Source organism: Spodoptera frugiperda, chromosome 18 (genome assembly GCF_023101765.2).
Source record: "Spodoptera frugiperda isolate SF20-4 chromosome 18, AGI-APGP_CSIRO_Sfru_2.0, whole genome shotgun sequence".
NCBI lineage: Eukaryota > Metazoa > Arthropoda > Insecta > Lepidoptera > Noctuidae > Spodoptera > Spodoptera frugiperda.
In genome coordinates, this window is record NC_064229.1 from 3,749,683 (window position 1) to 3,770,746 (window position 21,064).

At 37.8% G+C, this 21,064-nt stretch overlaps 1 protein-coding gene across 10 annotated transcripts in view; it reads right to left on the reverse strand.

The window, feature by feature from the left end:
- Positions 1–1,256: 1,256 nt before the first annotated feature.
- LOC118277837 (tight junction protein ZO-1) overlaps positions 1,257–21,064 on the reverse strand; it is a 140,005-nt gene continuing 120,197 nt past the window's right edge. For 5 of the 10 annotated variants that reach the window (XM_035596794.2, XM_035596799.2, XM_035596800.2 and 2 more), the window contains 19 exons: positions 19,697–19,847; positions 19,192–19,335; positions 18,730–18,902; positions 18,130–18,301; positions 17,458–17,674; positions 16,859–17,039; positions 14,447–14,671; positions 13,765–13,933; positions 13,299–13,405; positions 12,719–12,874; positions 12,082–12,206; positions 11,512–11,646; positions 9,873–10,001; positions 9,062–9,197; positions 8,450–8,590; positions 7,679–7,781; positions 7,294–7,369; positions 3,756–6,484; positions 1,257–2,695 (listed from right to left, as the gene is read on the reverse strand). In XM_035596794.2, the coding sequence (XP_035452687.2) occupies positions 2,472–2,695; positions 3,756–6,484; positions 7,294–7,369; positions 7,679–7,781; positions 8,450–8,590; positions 9,062–9,197; positions 9,873–10,001; positions 11,512–11,646; positions 12,082–12,206; positions 12,719–12,874; positions 13,299–13,405; positions 13,765–13,933; positions 14,447–14,671; positions 16,859–17,039; positions 17,458–17,674; positions 18,130–18,301; positions 18,730–18,902; positions 19,192–19,335; positions 19,697–19,847 (5,493 nt within the window). In that variant the 3' untranslated portion in view covers positions 1,257–2,471. Of the gene's footprint in view, positions 2,696–3,207; positions 3,289–3,755; positions 6,485–7,293; positions 7,370–7,678; positions 7,782–8,449; positions 8,591–9,061; positions 9,198–9,872; positions 10,002–11,511; positions 11,647–12,081; positions 12,207–12,718; positions 12,875–13,298; positions 13,406–13,764; positions 13,934–14,446; positions 14,672–16,858; positions 17,040–17,457; positions 17,675–18,129; positions 18,302–18,729; positions 18,903–19,191; positions 19,336–19,696; positions 19,848–21,064 lie in introns of all 10 variants that reach the window. The other 5 variants (XR_004783796.2, XM_035596796.2, XM_035596795.2 and 2 more) reach the window with 5 other exon arrangements.

A 21,064-nucleotide genomic window follows, 5' to 3' on the forward strand; every position in this document is an offset into this window, starting at 1 on the left:
TGGAAATTGGAGTGCCACCGAAGATTGTCCGCCTGTTGGAAAGTATGTACAGAAAGTACTCCTGTAGAGTAACTCACTATGGTCTCATTTCGGAAGACATAACGGTGCACTCAGGTGTCCGCCAGGGCTGCCTTCTGTCACCTCTGCTTTTTCTGGTCGTCCTGGACGGAATTATGCTTCGCATCACAAATAAACGGCGCCGCGGGATAGAATGGGGACTGTCCAACACACTAGAAGACTTGGACTATGCCGATGATCTTTGCCTGCTGAGTCACACCCATGCCGACATGCAAGCTAAGTTGGACGATTTGCGACAGGAGGCAGCAAAAACAGGGCTTAAAATTAACACCCGGAAGACCAAAGAGATAAGATCTGGCGTGAAGAATAGTTCACCGTTGCTGATTGGCACAGAGGCGGTGGAACGCGTCCACAAATTCACATACCTCGGGAGCGTCGTGTCAGAAACTGGAGGAAGTGAGGAGGACATCGCCTCACGGATCGCCAAAGCTCGAGCTACTTTCGCGCAGTTGAGACCGGTCTGGCAGTCCCGAAAACTGACCCGAAGAATCAAGCTCAAGATCTTCGGGTCCAACGTCAAATCGGTGCTGCTATACGGGTGCGAGACGTGGAAGGTAACGAAGGACATCTCCCGCCAAATCCAGGTCTTCGTTAACCGATGTTTGCGTCGCATTCTCGGTATTTACTGGCCCGAGACTATCTCCAACTTTGACCTGTTGGAGAAATGCCACGAAAGCCCCATCGATCGCCAAATAAAACGCCGCAAGTGGGGATGGATTGGCCATACTCTCCGAAGAGGCCCCGACCACATTCCAAAACAAGCCTTAGAGTGGAATCCCCAGGGGAAAAGGAAGCGTGGCCGTCCTCGGCAAACCTGGCGACGTACTGTAGTGGCGGAAGCGGCGGGCATCGGATTGACGTGGAGCGAGGTGAAGCGGGAAGCTCAAGACCGATCGAGATGGAGGACCTCTGTGGACGCCCTCTGCCCCATCTAGGGGACATAGGACCTTAAGTCAAGTAAGTCTAGCTGAGCGTAACCTCTTGGGTTCGATTCTCAGTTCAAGCAGTGATATTGGAGCATATATTTGTGTGATTATAGTCTTTTTAAGCAAGCTTATGGATTAAGAGTACTTTTAAACTTGTGTAATAAACCTACAACATAGGTTTCCTGTTCCTAATCTGCATCAATCTCACATACCAGGTTCAATGTTTGTGTAATGAAATAAAACAACAAACAATTCTCATTACATATAAAATTTAATTATCAAGTCAAAGGTAAACTCATCATTATCACTAATAACAAGAAATATACAGAGTTGAGAGAGTAGACACCAATACAATCATAGTTGACTCTTATTGCCGCGGCATAAAGTTTAAAGTACTTTAGCAAATTATACCATAAAAACTAGTTTATCATTTGGCTGCTTCGTAGTAAGCAAATACCTACAAATAAGGCCAAAAACACTAATCCAAATATAATGGAAGCCAAAATAGAAAATATCAATTTTTAATTTCTAACAATCCGATACAATACATTATTGCTACATTAATAACTGATTATTAAATAATAATATTACAATATATATGAACATTTTAAAACTACTAAATAGACTTACAGTATGGTAAGGCCTCTTATATTCAAAATCGTAAAATTGATGACGAAATACATCGTCGTTTAAACGCTTTGCATTTTATTGAAATGTCAAAAATAACTGTACATTCTAACCGTAGCTAACTTCACTTCATACCAGCTGTCATTCACGATGCACAGTTCATTGCTAACTTCATGTCATACTTGTCTCTCATGCACGATTTTAGTTCTATCTAAGTAAGGCCAAATAACACGACAATTCACTCAATATAATTACTGCTAAAATATAGTAATGGAAATATTACGTCTCTGTCTTATGTTTGAGTTAGATAAAGACAGAAATATGTTTTAAAAATGTTTAGTGAACTGCCGTGTTCGCCAGAGATTCAATAAAAGATTCATGAGAACTAACGCCAATGGAAAAACATATTTCTTGTGATATAATTAGGTATCTAAAAACAGTAGTAATATGAATACCTGGTACTTATAACTATGTTGAACTAGACGTAGAATTAAATGATAAACACAAAATTCTGGTTGAGAATAAAAGCTACGACGTTTTATACATTGGCGGTAGGCCTCAGCTAAGAAAATGTATAGACTAACGTAAGTATTATTTCAGCACCACTACTTACAGTAAAAACTGACAATAATATTGATATAGGTGGGAATGCCAAATATGATGTACAAGCAAATTTTAATACTATAAAACAACAACCACGAAAGACTGAAGATTAACCAATTTTAGAACGTAAAGAGATAGATAGTAGGACGATTTTAACAAAAACGAAAGCATCGACACGTAAATGCTACATTTTAAATGCGAATTCTCATTGTATTTTAGTCAATTCTATTGTCATTACTAAAAGTGATCAACTTTAACAGCTACAGTATTTAACGTGGTTGTCGCAGGAAGGTGAATTTGGTCCCAGTCTGTGCTGAGATGTGCTTCAGTGTCAGTAGCCTTGATCGTCAGGCCTAGGGATGGGACTGCGTTCGCGCAATGAGGCAGACGCAACGTCACGGGCCTCAGAAACACGAGCCCTTGAGGACCGCACATCACTAGTGGGGACAGCATCGCTTCACCTGTCATAAAAACAATGTTAGAACAAGGCAAAAGAGTTAGGTAAAGTGATATTAGAGTTTTAATTGTGCTAAGTGAACTATTTAAATTAGAAAAAAATAGTTTTGCTGATAACTGTGTCAGAATTTTTAATAGATCGTTTCGAAAGCTAGTATTAGATCTTGTTACAAATTTGGAAAGTTAAGAAACTGAACTAGATGGAGTATTGAAAACAAAAAGTGTGCAAGTAGTTGGTAAACTGGCAGCTAGGCTGTGTTGGGTAGATTTGGAGTGACATCACGACATAGAGTTGAACACACAAACACAAATCGCAACACTATAATGCAATTAGTAGGCAGGCGAAGCAAAACAAACGGCAAGACAAGGCGTTAGAAAGATAAAGTATGGAGTTTTATGGAAATATAATAAAATATGTAAGTAAACATGTAAAGCGAACAGTTTGAGACGAACAAATATAGACGTCATTGAACATTTTGTACAGTGCACAAGTATTGTAACATTTGTTCAAACATACAATCACGATGGATGCAAGTAGCACAATCGTTGACGTCTTCGCTCCTGGATCTCTAAGTACGAGTGTATTGTGTTGCAGAAACTGCGCAAATATAAATGCAATACATGTTTTATACAACCAATGTTAGTCTTATAAGTTAGTTCATAAACATATTAATGAATGAATTCAATGTGATTATGAAGCTTCTATAAATAATGTGCATGACTACAATTTTTGCGTAAATAGAAACTTATTGCGAAAACAACCGACTAATACATAAAAGGTGCTAATTTTAGTAAATATTTAATTAATAATTAAGTAGATACAAATGCTCTACATGCAAGATCATGCAATAAATATTCTAATATACATAGACATAACATAAACCGTGTATAAAATCCAAACATCGAATCTAATATTCGAGAGAAAATTTCGAACAACAATCACAATTCCCAGTCCTTGTGCAATATTCCAGATTCCAATCCATTCGCAAATATTAAATGCCAATTAGTATGTGCAGACTACGACACTACAAGGTTTAACGCGTGCTTCGTTACAAAAGCCTTTACCGTTGTCCATATCGATGGGAGGTCCCCCCACTCGCTGGCTCAGTCGCGGATCCGACACCGTAAAGTAGATCTTTTGCTTGATTCCTGGCGCTATCGCTTTTGGTGGTATTATTAATGAAACGCCCCATTGTCTATCTTCTAGCACCCCTCCTTCGCTATCAAATATTCCCCATGTCGTATGTGGACCATCAGGTTCTACCTCCTGTGTTTTGTTAGTAGAATCGTTAGCGTCAGAAGTTGATGGTACGACTGTAGTGTTTTGTTGAATCACAGTAGTTTCGTTCTGACTTGAGGACATGCTTTGTGAATTCTCTCCGCTAGTCTCTGGACTCTTTTCCAATATCTGTTCGCAGAAGGTAACACTTCTGCTGGGTTTATTGTTTCGTTCTAGTAAGTCCTGTGACGTATAAGGAGTACTTTGTGGTTTGTTCTCAAAGTTCATACTACATTCTGACGCATAGTGAGTTTCCATTGATGTAGTGGACTCATAAGGCACTGGGGAAGTGGTCACTTTCAAAGCATTAGAAATGTGATCGGCTTTCCCGTGTAATCTTGGAGCATACATCGGTTCGCCTTTTAATACACTTGTTTCTAAATTCTTTGACTTTTGTTTCTCTGCATCTGTTTTTGATTCTGTTAGTCTGAGTTTCGAAAAATCTATTTCTTGGAATGTTTCACTTTCTATACCACTCTCGGCTTCCGACTTTGTCTGATACACAGGTTCTCTTCGAGATAAGTGGTTGGCATCACCCAGTTCATAGGGGCTACTTCTAGCACTAGTACTAGTAGCACTAGCAGCGCTACAAGCACTACTACTACTACCCTCTTGTTCTTCAGGTTGTGCCACTTCTTTTGTTTCCTGATGAGACTCGTAAATAACACTCTCTTTTAAATCTCTTTTCGATACATACAAAGGCTCCCTAATCTTAACCGAATCACTTTCATTTGCCTCCTTTCTAGTTTGATAGATCATTTCTTTTTTAGCCTGATTCCTCTGTTTTATTATTTCAAGCTTTTCTTCCAATCTTATACCGTAACTGGATTCCTTTTTAGCCAGTAAAGCAGCTTTCTGCGATAAAATTTCTTGTTTGGATACGTATGTACATTCTGCAGAGGCTGGTCTTACGTCAGGTCTCATGTCCATCATATCGTGACGAGTACCATATTGTGTATCAGAGCAACTAGACTTAACTTCAGCTCGAGTGGCGTATGGTGATTCTGTCTGACCCAGTCTGGCCATCATCTCTGTTCTTGTAGCATAGGGAGGCTCGCTCATACATTTACTCATAGGAGATACTCTACCAGGGAAGTTCACTGGTGTCTGTAATCTCCTGTCTGGCCTCACACCATAGTGATTCTCATTCCAAGATGTACTAGGTGGCGGATCGTATGTCCGTTTGCCGTACAAAGGTTCTTTACTAGATAAGTCCATTCTTTGCCTTAGCATGTCTTCTTTCGTGCTATAGGGTGATTCAGAAAATCTTTGCCGTAACATTTCTTCCTTAGTCGCATATGAACCGTCAGGAGTTAACCTCGTTCGCAACATTTGCTCTTTACTAGAATACGGCGACTCACTGTAAAACGAATCAGATTGCCTAGATATATCTTGTTTGTTTGTATAAGGACTTTCTCTCATACATTCTTCCCTAGAGGCGTATGGACTTTCCCTGACACAATCAGCTCGAGTGGCGTATGGACTCTCCCTCATGCATTCATTTCTGGTAGCATAAGGGCTTTCTCTTACACATTCAGCTCTTGTTGCGTAAGGGCTTTCTCTCACGCATTCAGCCCTTGTTGCGTAAGGGCTTTCTCTAACGCAATCTGCTCTCGTGGCATAAGGGCTCTCTCTAACGCACTCAGCCCTAGTTGCATAAGGGCTCTCTTTCATACACTCAGCTCTTGTTGCATAGGGTGGATCCATTAACGGCATTCCTATTGTTTGCTTATTTCCGTACGGATTTTCGAAACTCTGATTGGACATTTCAGATCTGCTTGCGTAAGGAGTTTCCGTTGAAGTATCGTATACAGAGGTATAGGTTCGTCGAGGTTTGGGTATAGGATCATAAACTAAATGGTCTTTACTTTGGTACACTGGTTCTGGAGGTAACGGTTGTGTGGGGTGAAATGGTTCGTGCTTAACTTGTTGCTGTCTTTGGTAGATGGGGTCTATTTTGGTTATCATATTAAAGCTGGGCGACTGCCCGTAGATCCCTCTCCTATTATACTCTATGAGAGAGTTCTGTCTACGTAACAGTGGGGTAACTTTCGGTTCAGTTTCAATATCGCACATGGAATTTTGTCTTCGTAAACTTTTCATCACTGGTTTAGCGTCATAATCTCTGACGGTACAGATAGATCCGTTTCTTTCATCGCAAAATGAACTCTGTCGTTTTAAAATAGGTTTCAAAACCGGTTTCTCACAAGAGGATGAGTTGCTTCGTTGCAACATCTGATTCCTTATTTGTTGGTTTCTCATGTGTATGCTCATGTCGCTGAGGTCAGACTTCTCTCGTCTTAACATCGGCATCTGCGGCACGTTGTGCCTCTGTTGCAAGTCACTTTCGCATAATGACTTCTGTCGAGACACCTTTTGTGAATTTTTCGTTTTCGAACGGAATAGATCAAGGACGGCGTTTTTAATGAACGATGGCTTTTTAGATAATTTCTTTTTAGTTTTTGGCGAGAACGTCTCGTCGCGCTCCACGCTCGAGTTCATGGCATCTGATGAACTGCGGACACCCACAACCAAATCCCCTCTTAGTTACTCAATGATAGATTATCAGGACATGTCAGATTGTTCAACATAATTAGGTGAAACAACTAAGAAGCTACTAAAATAGCAAGTCTAATAAATTAATGGAACAATATTGAAATTTCTGAGATGTCCAATGAGCATGACAATTTTCAAAAGGTGAATTTTGTGATTCTAAAAAAAGCATATTGAAATAATGATCGGGAAATATTTGAGAAAATATAAATACAGACAGAAAAAATATCATAACGAAAGAAAGATGGTAAAGAAAAGAAAGTAAAAATAGTAAAATTTAAAATCATAAGAGTACATATTGAATTGGATAAAAGAAAATATAGAGAGAAAAATAAATTAATTCAATATGCTTTTATAACAAAATCAAATTGCACTAAAATGCAGACACGCACTGCCAATAGAGTTTGTTCCGAAACAAACAACTAGATACTTCTAATAGATTACAATGTTATTACAATTTACAGTCTAACGCCCCGATATAGAGATATATGTTACAAAATATATGTTTATATACCACATACAAAACCATTACTAATATACTGTGGCCCGACAAGACAAATGTTAGTCGTTTGTGAAGCGATTGGTGTTTGCATGTTAGAGCAAATTGTACAGGGGCTAATATAAATCTTAGAGAAAATGAGAAATCTTAAAGAGATTTCGGAAACATGCATTTTGTAGGAGATCTTTCTTTATTTTTGACATGTTTTTGTGAGATTGTATAGTTTTTGGGACGTATAGTGTACGCAGCTGGAGGTGCTGTGGATGGCTTACCTTATATTATGCATGTGTTGCGGTTTCCTGTACAGCTCGAACGCTGATCCACGTTGTTCTCTACTGCCTGCTAAATCTGAAATAGGGTGTTGTAGGTTAAGTCAAAATTAAGACAAAGACTAATATAATATTTCCGGGTCAAAAATATTATCATAATATGAGTCTGTTACTCTCTTCTTCTTAATTATTATGGCGTCATCAATACGTTTATTTACATATCACTGCTTAGAGTCAGTTCAAAATAAAACTTTGTTCCAAAATGCACCTAAGGTCCTTTTCTCCCACTTGTTTCTGTTTATCTTCAAATCATTTTCATAGAATAGACAACATTGCGTATTTAGTGACAAGACAAAATAAAACAATGCATTAAATTTCTGGTACTCACCTATGAGATGTGGATTGTGTGGTAGGTTGATAGCTCGGTGGTGTGACGGGGGCCCCGAGTAGGGCGGTGACTGCGGCGGCATTTGGCCTCCGTACATATTTTGCTGGAATTAGGCCACCATTATTGTTAATATAACACAAAACACTTGATCCGTATCATATGTTAATTTTGGTCCTTAGAGCCGCAGGAGTACTAAGTTATGTTAAACAACAATTCAACTTTACTGAACTATTTGTAAGTTTGTCCGACGCTTATGGGCGCTTTAGACGAAAAATCATTTATATTATGAATTTTGAGAATTGGAACTTCAAAAATAATATGTACCAAACTATTACCAACACGAGACATTCTGACAGTCCAACCTGAAGTTTCATAATTCGTACTAAGGTAAATGAACGATTAAGGTCATATGAATTAACATTCATTATGCAATTTGTCATTACCATTTCAGTGACAGATCACCCACAACTGGGTACTAATAGGCGATCCCCTTTTTCTGTGAACTATCGCATTCACAGTTTCTCTCGATTCTATATTATCCCATAACTTCTCAATTGTATCTTTTCCCATAATATAATTCACAATTGCTTATTAAGTCCTAGAAATTCCAATAACGGTGCAAACTTCATTGATTCTTTTTACATTATGATATACAAACAAATTATACTGTCATGTTGGAAAATTCTTCTATTGGTGGTATTTTCGTAAATACAGTCGTGTCGGTAAATACAGTTCTAGAAGTAGGTATCTACAGTGTGCATAAATACAAACCTGTTGGTAATTATTGTGGTTGTGCGGCCTGTGTGGCTGCGAGTGCGAGTGTTGGTGCGAGTAGTGCGGGGACCCGGGGTAGCCGCCCGGCGCCTGCGGCCGGGGCCCGGGCGGACCCGACGGCGGGGGCGGCTCCATACTCTGTGCGTGCGGGAACCAAACATAGACTCTAGTGCTGTTTGCAAGTGATATTTGACTAATAACTTGAAACGGTGCTAAGACATTGTACAGTGGCATTACGTGCCATAATGTGCTCTGCTTACCACTTCAGGGATAAAAGGCGTGACGATGATGATGGTGCAAAAAATTGTGCCCTGGAAAAGTGCTGGTGCGACACTCAATGTAAACAAATCACTAGTTCACTTCTATTTTGTGTAGTTCTATATAGAAGATTGTAGCTGAAGTAGATTTTATTAAAGTGCTAGATTTTATTGTATATACGACAGTTGCTGTTGCATGTTAATGGCATACAACGATTCTCTCCTACCTTCATTATTACTAGACTTATTTGAAAATGAAATTTTAAGTATCTACAGAAGTCGTATCTACAGAAACACACATGTACATTAACAACGATTAGAAACATAATATAATGTTTTAATAAATTCTTACCCCATTCCTAGGATGGTGTGAGTTGTCAGGCGGCCTGTAGTGCTTGGGTTTGGGCGGCGGGACGGGTTTGTACGGCGGCACGGGCGCTCCGCCGCGACCTCCGTAGTCCGCTTGAGACGCAGAATTTGTACGCCCACTATACGTAATGAAAATAGAACTTGTAATTAGATATCAGGCTTATCTTGCAGATGTAAATAGAAGTGTCTAATACGTCAATGTCGTCATCAACAGCAGCTCGTAAATATGCCACTGCTGACAAAAGGCTGCTTCTCACATTATCGTAATTTTTACTTTAACCTGTTGACTGTCTTGGTGATCCAAAGGATACAAGAGATACAAGAGCGATTGGCAAATTGTATTTGATTTCTTTCTAAACCTGGCTTCAAACCAGATACTCAAGATATTGCCAGACCCAGAACAACCAATTTTATGAAAGACACAGAGAATTGTTCCATGCTGTATCAACTACACTACACATATCACAAGACTCGGTCACTTAGCCAGTGCACCAACTGTACAATTAGCTTCCAAAATTATGAGTTTCGTATAAAAAAGGAGGTAAACAAACTGTTAATAATATGGCAATGTTTATACATATGTTTAGGTTGTCTGCACTGCAAATTTATTATGTTCTAATGTTGGTTACACTGATGTGTTCTGTTTTTGAATTTAATTGTTTGTTATTTGTTTTACATCGTTTTGTTCTGTTCTAGAAAAATATGTAAAATGTGTGTAACTCAGATGAGAAAGATATTTATTATAAGTAAAATTTGTTTCACTAGATCTGTCTTTGTCTCAAAAACAAACAAACCTGTATTTGGCATGGTCATTGGTTGGCACGTTGGGTAACGACGGGCCTCGCGCGTGCATCGGCGTGTGGGGACTGTTCCCGTTCATGGGCGGGGGACGACTCGTCTGGGGACTTCGGTACTCGGGGGGCCTGAGGACAAGTTACATAGTTAGTATGATCAGCATAAGTTAGAAGACCTACACTGCTGATTATAAGTATCTCACAATGACTTCCGTAGTTAATGTAACGCATACTTGTAAGATTTATAAGTTTGTATTCCAAGCCAGAAACAAATTGTTCTACATTTAGGAAGAACGATTAGGATCTTTATCTAAGATCATGTATGCTTTTAATGCGTGATATGTGTTTATAAATATTCGTTAAGTTATTGAATGGGTACATATTTATCTAATAACTGTTCATAACAAACGGAGTAAAATTAAGTGTACTACAACTACAAGTAAAAAATAAAAGCCATTCTAAAGAACAGTTTTTTTTTTCAGGGGTATAAATCATCCAATGACTTCTCCCGCCTTGGGCGAGGCGAGAGAGAATGTCAGACACTTAGTCACTAACAACCACCATGTTTCGACTCCTGCTTTCCTAGCCGGAGCCCCGGTAATCTGCTAGGCAGTCTGCAGCTCCGGGTCCAAAGATCAGCGTAGAAAAAACATTAACATACGTACTTTTTATTGAACTTCAGCATTTTTAACACTGTCACTTTACAGTTAAAAACAACACTTAAATCATTTCACTGTCTTTACAAGTTTACACAACCATTAATCACAAGATAAAGTTATCATATAGTTACAAGGGACTTGTGAAGATGCCTTGTAGCATAACACAGTCCATCTGTTTCGAAATAACGTTATCCTACATAAGGATTTTCTCTTATGTCGTAAAGTGTTTTAGAATTATCTCTTATGTGTAAAAGCACTAATTCACAACAATTCCACAAATACACACATCACAGACTCGCAACAACAATTTGTAAATCACACAACGAATTAATTTATTAACCACATTATTATTAAAACTTTAAAACAACATCAGACACGTTCACCAAAAACCATCCTAACTACGACTGCACAGTGCAAAATCAGAAAGGACAATGACAATGGTACCAAAATAAATTTCTGCAGCTTAAAAGTAGCCAGGTCGCTAGTCTATTGTCCAAGGTCCCTTTGTAAGGTAAGCATGGTTGACTCTTACCGTTTTCGAAAAAAAAGGTGTTTTGTTGTTTTTTTTGCCCTGCAATGGTATTTATATGCGTATTTGTATTGTGTTGTAAATTCTTGTGTAGATAGTAAACTTGGACAGGTGGTGTGGATGTTTGAAGGGTGGTTAGTTTTGAGTTATTGGGGATCGAATTAAATTGTACCTGACTGATTTTATTGGTAGATTAGTGGTGGTTGAATATTATTGTGTCATACATAATACCTAAACATTAAATTAGGAATTAAAATTATTAGTATAATATTTCCGTTTTGTATTGACGTCAACTAAATAATATAATTATGTTTAAGTAACAAATTAATGCTATTGTTTGTCCTAGCCTTGCATACCGATGGATTTATTACCTAACAAAAAAAGGATTATCCAATTCAAAACAATACATTTTGGACATCCATTTTATTTATAAAATAGAATATATACTGACCTGTAATTATTGTCTGGACTTCTGTAATCGAGTGAGTTGTGTTCGTGAGAGTTGGAGTTACGTTGCGGACTCTGCGTCATGTTACTCTGAGACATCGCCGTCGGGTTCGGAGGCGGTGGCGGCTCCATTTTGTTACTATTTATGGAGAAAACAAATAATAAATTATAGATACTGATGATAACGATTATATAGCAATAGGCTCACCCCCTATTGCATGGGCCTTATAACACAAATGGTGAAAAGTGGAAGTACATTGTATAGCGGCATTACGTGCCAGAATGTGCACCTCTGCCTACCCCTTCGAGGGTAAAAAGCGTGACGTTGTTGTAGTACTGATGACACATCCATAGCTCATGACAGTCCATTGTTGGATTATGGGCCTCCTATACGTAAAGGGTTTGCCATAATATTTACGTTTGCAGTTTAAAAGATTTACGTTTATCAGAGCGCTGTTGCCTGGTCTTTGGCTAACGTGAATTTCAATTTATTCTAGATTTTATTGCCGAGGATACAAAATAAGTAATTATCAAATCATTAAATGTATAATTCTGCATTAAATTAACAACTTACATAGAAGGTGGTGCCACTTTGAGGTCATCAGGCGCGTTAGGAGGCAACCGACAGGAGCCCATACCGGACCCATTGTTTGTCGTACCAGTGTAGTCGTATGACGAAGTACCGTCGTATGAACTCTGCTGCAAATGTAATAAGGTATTAATTAAATATTATATAGCACAATATTCTTATATTTTGTAATAACTATCGTGAAACTAAAAATCACGGTTTACTCAAGAACATTAATGGAGTAGTTTGGAGTTACAGAGAGACTCCTCATCATGAGCAGCGTGCGCTGGTTACTGACCCATTATTGTACGTGAGTAAACCGTGATTTTTAGTTAATTTAGTACTAAATATTGACTGTTTGTATCAAAAGACCAAATAGAAGTATAATTTTGGTCCTTTGATCTTTGGTAACAGATTTATAATAAAAACCGATAGAGATTATCTACATTTACAATTCGTAATAGTTTCAACATATATAATTTTTTTCATTATACATTTGGGATAAATTACAACTTTAGTTTTTCTAGCCTACCAAAATGTCTTAGTACAAAAATATAACCTTCCTTATGAAGCAGTAATACAAAAGTACATAACAACAATTTGATTAATAATGACTACAGGAATAATCCTGTAGCCAACTTACCGGGTTAGAAGGATGTCGATGCCTGTCCAACGATCCTTGCCCCTGACTAGGCTGTATGATCATACTCGTTGGGCGCGCAGTGTATGTCGCCGCCTCATCGCTTCCCGGGTCTTTTGGAGGACCAAATAGACGCTCTTGTGCACTCGGTCGGTTGCCCTGGGTGAATAGAAAATAGTTATACAGGTACATAATTAGGTATACCTATCTTGCAACAGAACAATGTTTTAATACTCGGTGTATAAAATTGTGACTCTTAGGACAAAAGTGTGTCCGTTTGAAAATTGGTCCTTTTGGGCGCAATTTGTGTAGCTGTAATAATGTTTTTATATCAATTCCAACTTGTTAAGCACGCAAGAATGAACGTGTATTAGTCTAGTTTACGTTTGATAGTGAAAGCTACAACTTATTTGTTCCCAGTTTTGTATAGTTATCTATGGTCTTTATTATCTTCATAAAATCATTATTATAATTCCCTTCTTTTCATTATGAAATTGCATGTCAACTAGTATAGAACAGGTCTACATGTTGGTATACCTAAAAAAGTGTGTTTGTGTGAGGTTTTCACTGATTTTATACTTACAGGTGTATTATGTCGTAGGTTATGCGGCGGTCGTCCGGGCGGTGGCGCTGGCAACAGTACTCCGCCGGCGGGTCGGCTTACAGTACCGCGTGGTGGTAGCTCTGGTACTGCCGGGAAACCAATCCTCATTATAAACTGTAACTCTACTTCTTCAATACTTATTGTGCTATTGTATTGTGGCGATAGAAATAATAAATAGAGAGAAGTATCGATAGATCATTGGAGATACATGATATTATGGAAAGTAGGAGTGAACATAATGATACAAAAATCAATCCCTATTGTTATATATCATAGACTTAAGGATAATAAAGTTGAATGAAACTTGTATATTCTAAACGACAGTTTATATTTTGATATACATATTGCCGTAAGAAATAAACCCTTTTTCTTCTTGGTAGGCCAAAAAGATGGACGTTTTCTTTAGCTGCAATAACTTTGTTTTATCATACGTTCTTAAACTCACCAGTTCCATACAAAGGCGAATGAGGCGGCGAGTGTGTCATAGGATTGCACTGATACGGCGGTGCCTCATTGTTGCCCATACTGTGGGTCTGGTTGTGGTTCACACCATTCGTTGGGGCTCCATTCGTGGTCGCTGAGAAACCATACTTGCTGTCACCATAGCCGCCTTGCTGTATATCGAAATAGATAAAGGTATTATAGTCAGTGTTATTTATGGAGAATTATCTTTCACGGATTTTCGACTTTAATACAAAAGGATTAAGTTAAAAATCTGTTAAAGAAACTTAGTGTTATATGTACACATATGGTGTAAATTATATGGAAAATAGATCAAAACTTTCGATTAAAACAGTCACATTGATGATAAACATACATAAGTATGGAAACACAAGATGGTAACAAATCCCTCCACTTTATATGATAATGAATTTCGGATTAGTAAGTATTATGTACAATTTTAGAACTTCGATTTTGGAGATGTATGCTAATTCCTACATTTTTATTGATTCAGTTTTACTTATAAGGAGTTTCTCATTTAGCAGATCCAATGTCGCAGCTAATGTTCGAGTCGAGATAATTGATTAGTTTTTACATAAAATGTGACTAGTATTCCCATTTTGGGATATCATAATTATTTTAAAATAGAAATAGCACAGTAAATCACAAAGTTATCGTATACAAACCGTATAAGGTGGTGGCACAGCATCGTTCATATGGTTGATATCGTCATCTCGGTCCATATTATCCTGCGTGGTGGCGATCGAGGGGTCTGATGAAGACTTGACAAGTCTCGGAGCTGGCGGGGGACTCACTTCCAAGTCACTCTCAGGACTCGAAGCATACGAGAGCCGGTTCTCAGTACTCGACGACATTGAGAACAAGAAATCGTCGGACAACGGCTCTGGCCTCTGTTCCGCCATTTTGTGTTAACACGGCCATTTTGTTTCGTTTCGCAGCATCCGGTAGGGTGGGTTATGGAATGGGGTGACAAGACAAGACAAATGAATGATTGCATATAACACATTAACAGAAACTAAAAACGGGGTTTAGCATCTGTGTATGATTAATGGTCATTTGGGTTTGTACACACTTTGGAATCGATATTCAAATTCATTTTTTGTAAACAAATATAGTAGGAAGTAGGAGAAAATCTCTAAAAAGCATGAAAACTCAAAGAAGAATGTTGCTATGGATACGATAGATTTAATTATCTGAATATCGATTTAGTAAAACACTTGTGGTATTTAACACTGGTCAATTGTGACAGTATTTACAAAACAAAAACACACTTGGTATTAAATATTTGACTAAAACTAAAAACAAAATACATATTATAATAAACAGAAGTGCTAAAAGCGAATTAAAATAAAGCGGTCAAGCAGCCAATATACAAATAAACAAAAATATAAAGATGAATTACTTGTGCTAATACTAAAATGGTAACTTTGGTTAACGTTGTTAGTACTAAAGTCTAGTCTACACATACCCTAAATGCTGTTCGGAAATAGGTTTACTAATGACAGGGAGGGTGTCTCTTTCAGCTTCTGATTTACTCTCATTCTCAATCTTTTCTATCTCCTCCAACTTTAGAGTTGGAAGCGACAGGTTTCTGTACTTATTTAAATTTCTACCCGACGGTATAGGTAATGTTCGCACTTCGCTATACCGCCCCGGTTCCGCCGGCGGTATCTCACTACATTTGCAGTTAGGAATCCTACACGTCTGCCTCAACGGTCTTTCCAAAGTTTTAAACAAAGGCTTCGGATTCTCTTTCTGAAGCCGCGCCTTCCATTCGGGGACATCGTTGGTCTTTTTAATTTCATTGTCAGTTTGGAAGAAAGAAGCTGGTCTATACTGTTCCGTCATAGGAACCACTGAAGATGGTCTTTGAACGTTTTGAATTGGAGATTTAGTAGTAGTTTCAAGGACACTATAAGGCCTAAAGCTCTGAGGTGGATAAACGTTACTTTTCGAAAATATTTGAGACAATTCTGGGCTCGCATTTAACGGAGTCTTTAATTTAGGGTTAATTTTTCTTTGGTAATAATTTTGCCTGTCATCGTACGGATAATTGGCTAGAGTATGTCTGTTTTTAGCGAGGTAAGTATTTGGCACACTGTAAGCGTTGTTAGGCATGCACGGAGTTAGAGTTTCAGAGTAGTAGTAAGGTACTACATGATTTCTGTTAGCGTCATACAGATGGTCGTGATGTTTAGTGCTGGGGTTAAGGTTTAAGGGGGGCAGGTTTTGGGGGGAACTGACGGGGCGTTGAGGAGACTGGGGATACGTGTTTAGAGGATAGGAGATGGGGTAGAAGGCGGGGTATGGGGACGGAGGAATGGGGAAGTATATGTCCGACACCATTTCAACGTGCTACACCGCCGCAAGACAGAACAGAAACGTATTGGTTAATATATCATGTTTTGTCATCTTTCAAATGTAGATGCAACCTCAAATAACAAAACTAGTTTTCTTGGTTACTTTTCTGGATAAAATACTCTTGATAATGGTTGCATATACATTTAAGACGCTGATTAAATAAAGTATAAAGGTACTAAAGATATGGAGAGCACATATAATTTACCAAATGCACCAAATTGCCTTTACCAAGCAACCATCTTGAAGCATGATGCGTTTACTGTTGTAATAGACGAACAGGTTAACATTGAGAAATGATTCCCCAGAAATGTATTGTTACATAACTTATATCTATAGATAAACGTAATGAAGGGAGTCTGTTTTATTATGGAACAAGTAATCATATGCCTCCTTGAAATATTAATAACTACCTATAATTGATCAAAGCTACTACATAACTAAAGTAAGTGAGATTTTATACTCCAAATTTTTTGGAAACCACTTCTCCAGAACCTGTCATATAATACATATAATTACACTTTGCATTTCCCGTCAGGCCAATAAGTCATTATACGTCCATTTAGTAAGCTCTTCCATAAAATACACCATTATAATCCACACCCAAAGTCCCATAACCAAAAACAAACCACCTTGTTCCATAACAAAATCCTCATCAAAACAATACTAAATCCAACCAACAGTATCAATATTACTAAAGTTACATCCAAAATGCTCACCTTAGTCTCTGACACCCACAGTTGTTGTTGTTGCGTCCTCTGTATCAAGTCTATGAGCTTGCTGAACCACGTGTTCTGGTTGGCTTCGCTTAATGTGATCGTGTGGGTGAACACGTGGCCCCATACTCGCTCCATGTGTTGGCACTGTTCTAGGAGCTTCTTTGATGATTTGTGAGCAGACCTTGAGGATAGATAAGTGTTATTAACACATTGAATGCCATGGGGCGGCAAAAGTGACCGGCGCTAGCGGAGGATTTGCCTTCAACAGATGTTTGTTGGCAGTCAAAGTTTTAAAATAAACGAACTGTTTATTTGTGTGTGTGTGTGTGTGTATCTGCGTGTATTCTTGAAAGTAGTAGTAATCGAGTTATCACATACAAATAGGAGAGTTACGTGAGTAAACAGCAAAATATAATTATTCAACATAATTGTACGGAGTCTAGAATCGTGTCCAATATAATCCAATAGGCTCACCCCCTATTACATGGGATTTATAACACAAATGGTGAAAAATATACCTCAGCTTACTCCTACGGGGGTAAAAGGCATGTCGTTGCACGTTGCACAACATAATCAAATAGAAAACGAGGTTCACTTACTTTGGCAACCCAGCTCTTAGCTGTTTGATAATGTGTTTATTATCAGCTTTGAGGAATATCACAATTGGGTAGAACTGGGCGTAGTTGAGTCTGTCCACTGCATTGGGCGTGATGTCCAGTAAGGCGTGCTTCCCTCTCTCCATTATAGTTCTAATGCTTGATAGGCGGATTATACCGGCGGACTTTGTTTTGGTATCTTCTAATGTGCTGTCCATTTCTAGAAGCAAAAAGGTTGAGTTAATGAAGATACTGTAAGTTGAAGTTGATGTAAAACAAATATTTAACTCGCCTCTAAAAAGTGGTCCTTTTGAAGATCAAAGGACCACGTTTTAAAATCGTGCTTATTTGACAAAAAAGTTATTCATTGTGTTAAATATCAATGTATATGTAGGTATGGTATGTAACATAACTTAAAAGTACATACGTACATTTTCTTTTTAATAAATTATTAGGTCAAGGTCATTTATTTAAGTTGGTTAATAATCCTAAATCCTTAAAATTCTCAGTATGGGTATGGACGTCCGAATTTATTTTATTTTTGTATGTATATTTTCACGCGAACGCTATTGAACGGATCTGAAACCCGCTGACAGAAGCTATAATATAAAGTAGATATATACTGATAGAATAATTATAAAATAAAAATATTATATCTAGTTATTTATAACGTACTTGGCGAGGAGAATTTATCCGGGCTCTCAGTGAGCAGTCGTTCCCTGGCGATGTCGGCGACGGCGCCCAGTACTATGACGGGGCGCACGAAGCCAGGCTGCTTCAGCACCACGCGCTCGTACGCCGGGAACTTGCTGATACTGTCTGATAGGACCACCTCGTCCCAGTGCTCCTGTAATACCAATTATTTATTAGTTTGGAGCATATAAGAACATAGTTAGTAGAAGTTAGTGTAATTGACTGTTTTATTAGAAGTTTTGAAAGTTAAAGTTTCGCGTAGCACTCATAAGTATTGTATAATATAAGCCATTCTTCCTCTCCCCAGCCTCATTTCCAGTTCTATGAATCAAATCCCAAAAAGCTGGCAACGCATTCGTAACGTCTCTAGTATTGTGAGTGTCCATGGGCAGCGCTGATTGCTTACCATCAGGGACCCGTCTGCTTACTCGACTATGATTAACCCTTTGTGTGCCGGAACGCAGATCTACGCAAAACACAATGTGTTTTCTATTGTGTCTCATATACCGTCATACAAGAGGTTAAGACCTAAGCCTCAAACATTCTTGAGGTAATGCTATTTGTTATACTATTATCTCTTACCTTGCCCAAACTCTTGCTACGTCGATGCGTAGAGCGACGTCTTCTAAAGAAGTTATGTTTTCCATCGTTGCCGCTCATCTCTTTCTTGGTCGCGTTGAATTGCGCTGTTGCCAGCTCTTCAGCTCGCGCCTTGTTGGGTATTGTGCCTTTTTGAACTTCTTGGTTGTTGCGACCTAAAGAAACAAAATATAATTAAATAGGTAACATTAGCAGCGTTTATTAAGTCACTCTATAATATAGGCTTCTTCTGACTACATCTCTTATATTATGAGTTATTTGTTTACACATTATTTTAAAATGAGTAATAGAAGGACAACAGGCTCTATTCTTTTGAGTTATATGAGAATAGGTAATAAATAAAAGGGCATCCTTCAGCTTGTTTAAAGCAGCATGTTTCTAGTGAACACAAGATCTTCAAACACAGTTTTTTAGTATAGAAACTAAGCTTAGATAAAGTCTTACCTATCCTATACACCTGCCAGGCTCCCACAGTGCCGTTGTGTAGAGTATCGACGACGTGGAACACGTCTCCACATCGGAACGACATCTCGCCGTCTGTCGGCTCCGTGTAGTGGAAGTGGGTCTTTATGTGGAACGAGTCGCCCGCTGAAATTAAAGTCATTTTTAATCTCGTCATAATAGACGAAAGTATTATGATTTTTTTTATATTGGCGGTTCCATAGAACTTTTTACTGAATGAGATAGGTACTCTGTTTTTTATTTATGAAACAAGTTAAGCATGTGCTGTTTGTTTTATCAATATTAGGAATCCGTTTCAGTTTTGGATTGTGTTAAGTCACTGACAAAATTGATTTACAAAAACAATCTACCTACTTAATGTAAACACTGGAAAGTGCAAAAGTTAACAGCAAATAGACCAATAGATAATCGGATATAGTAGATAAAACCCCCATAGGAGAGTTTACAAAAAATACCATTACAAATACTTAAATGCATTGATACTCACGCATTTGTCCACTAGCAACAGCATTGTATTCATCAGGAGAGTGTTGCACTATGAGGTCGATGCGCTCCTGTAGGCTCAGCAGAAAGAGGACAGCCTCCTCCCGCGTCACTCCCTTCATCTCCATGTCGTTCACCTGTTCAACCGCACAAAACTAGATCTCAATGTTATGTTGGTCAGAATTATTTATTACTTATACACCACAATTTAGTAAGAAGAAGAAAATGATTAGTAGTGAAATAAAACTAAATTAGTACATTACTAAGTTAGTACCTTATTAGGTATTTTTACGTTTTTAAAGCAGTGTATATTCTTACAATGGGTAATAAGCTCTTGTTTTACTTCCAAGATAGAAGTTGCATGGAATAATTTGCACTTAAATATCTTGATTGCTTCTTTTTTTCTGATAATTTGGCTTCGGCTATAATTATTTATCCAAACGTTCGTTTTCTTAGAAATGCGTGTAGCATTGAAATGAAAGCATATAGTTATTTATAAATGAGATATAGGTGTTACGGTAAATCTGATTAATAGAAAATTATTAATAATTTTCCGAAATTATTAATAATAATCACACGTTTTGGTAAATGTGAATAATCGGTCGAAATTTATTACTTTTAGTAGTAATTATTAATAATTCACGACACATATTGGTGAAAGTAATAAAATAAATATAAACCCAATGTTTTTTGATCAGCCGGTATTTATTTATAATATTAAACACAGTCTTACGATTATATTAATTAGAAATCACACAACTAAGGTTACTTGTACTTGCTTTAAAACGAAAGGACAACAAATTCACTCATTCTGTACTATGAAGACTATACATAAGTTTTGTAATTTAAAGATTTCAGCATGAGTACCTAGGTACACAAATAGTGCTAAAATTAGAAAATAATAAGTAGCTTAAATCGAAGAGTTGCGGAATGGGGACTACCTAGCGGACTACCGGGGCTCCGGCTCGTAGCAGGAGTAGGAACGGGATGGTTTTTAGTCAGTAAAATTTTGACACACGGTCTCGCCCGCCAAAAAGGGCACATGAGATCACCATTAAAGATAACCCTCCTTTTGGAAATTTATCTTCCATCAAACTTTAGCAAGAAAGTCTTTCGTGGTACATAAAATTATAACAAAAGTAAAATTAAACAATTATTGTTTCATTACCAAAATCAACACGAATCCTAAATCATCAACAATCATAATTATTTGGTTTGCCTGTAAATCTTCTGTAGCACCTATAAATGTAACAAATTAAAATTTTTAAAGTATTATCATAGAATTCAACAAATATTTCTTGTGCAAGTACAATATATTGCCGTTTAAATTGAAATAAAAATAACATCTTGGCCACTTATTACATTTATCACT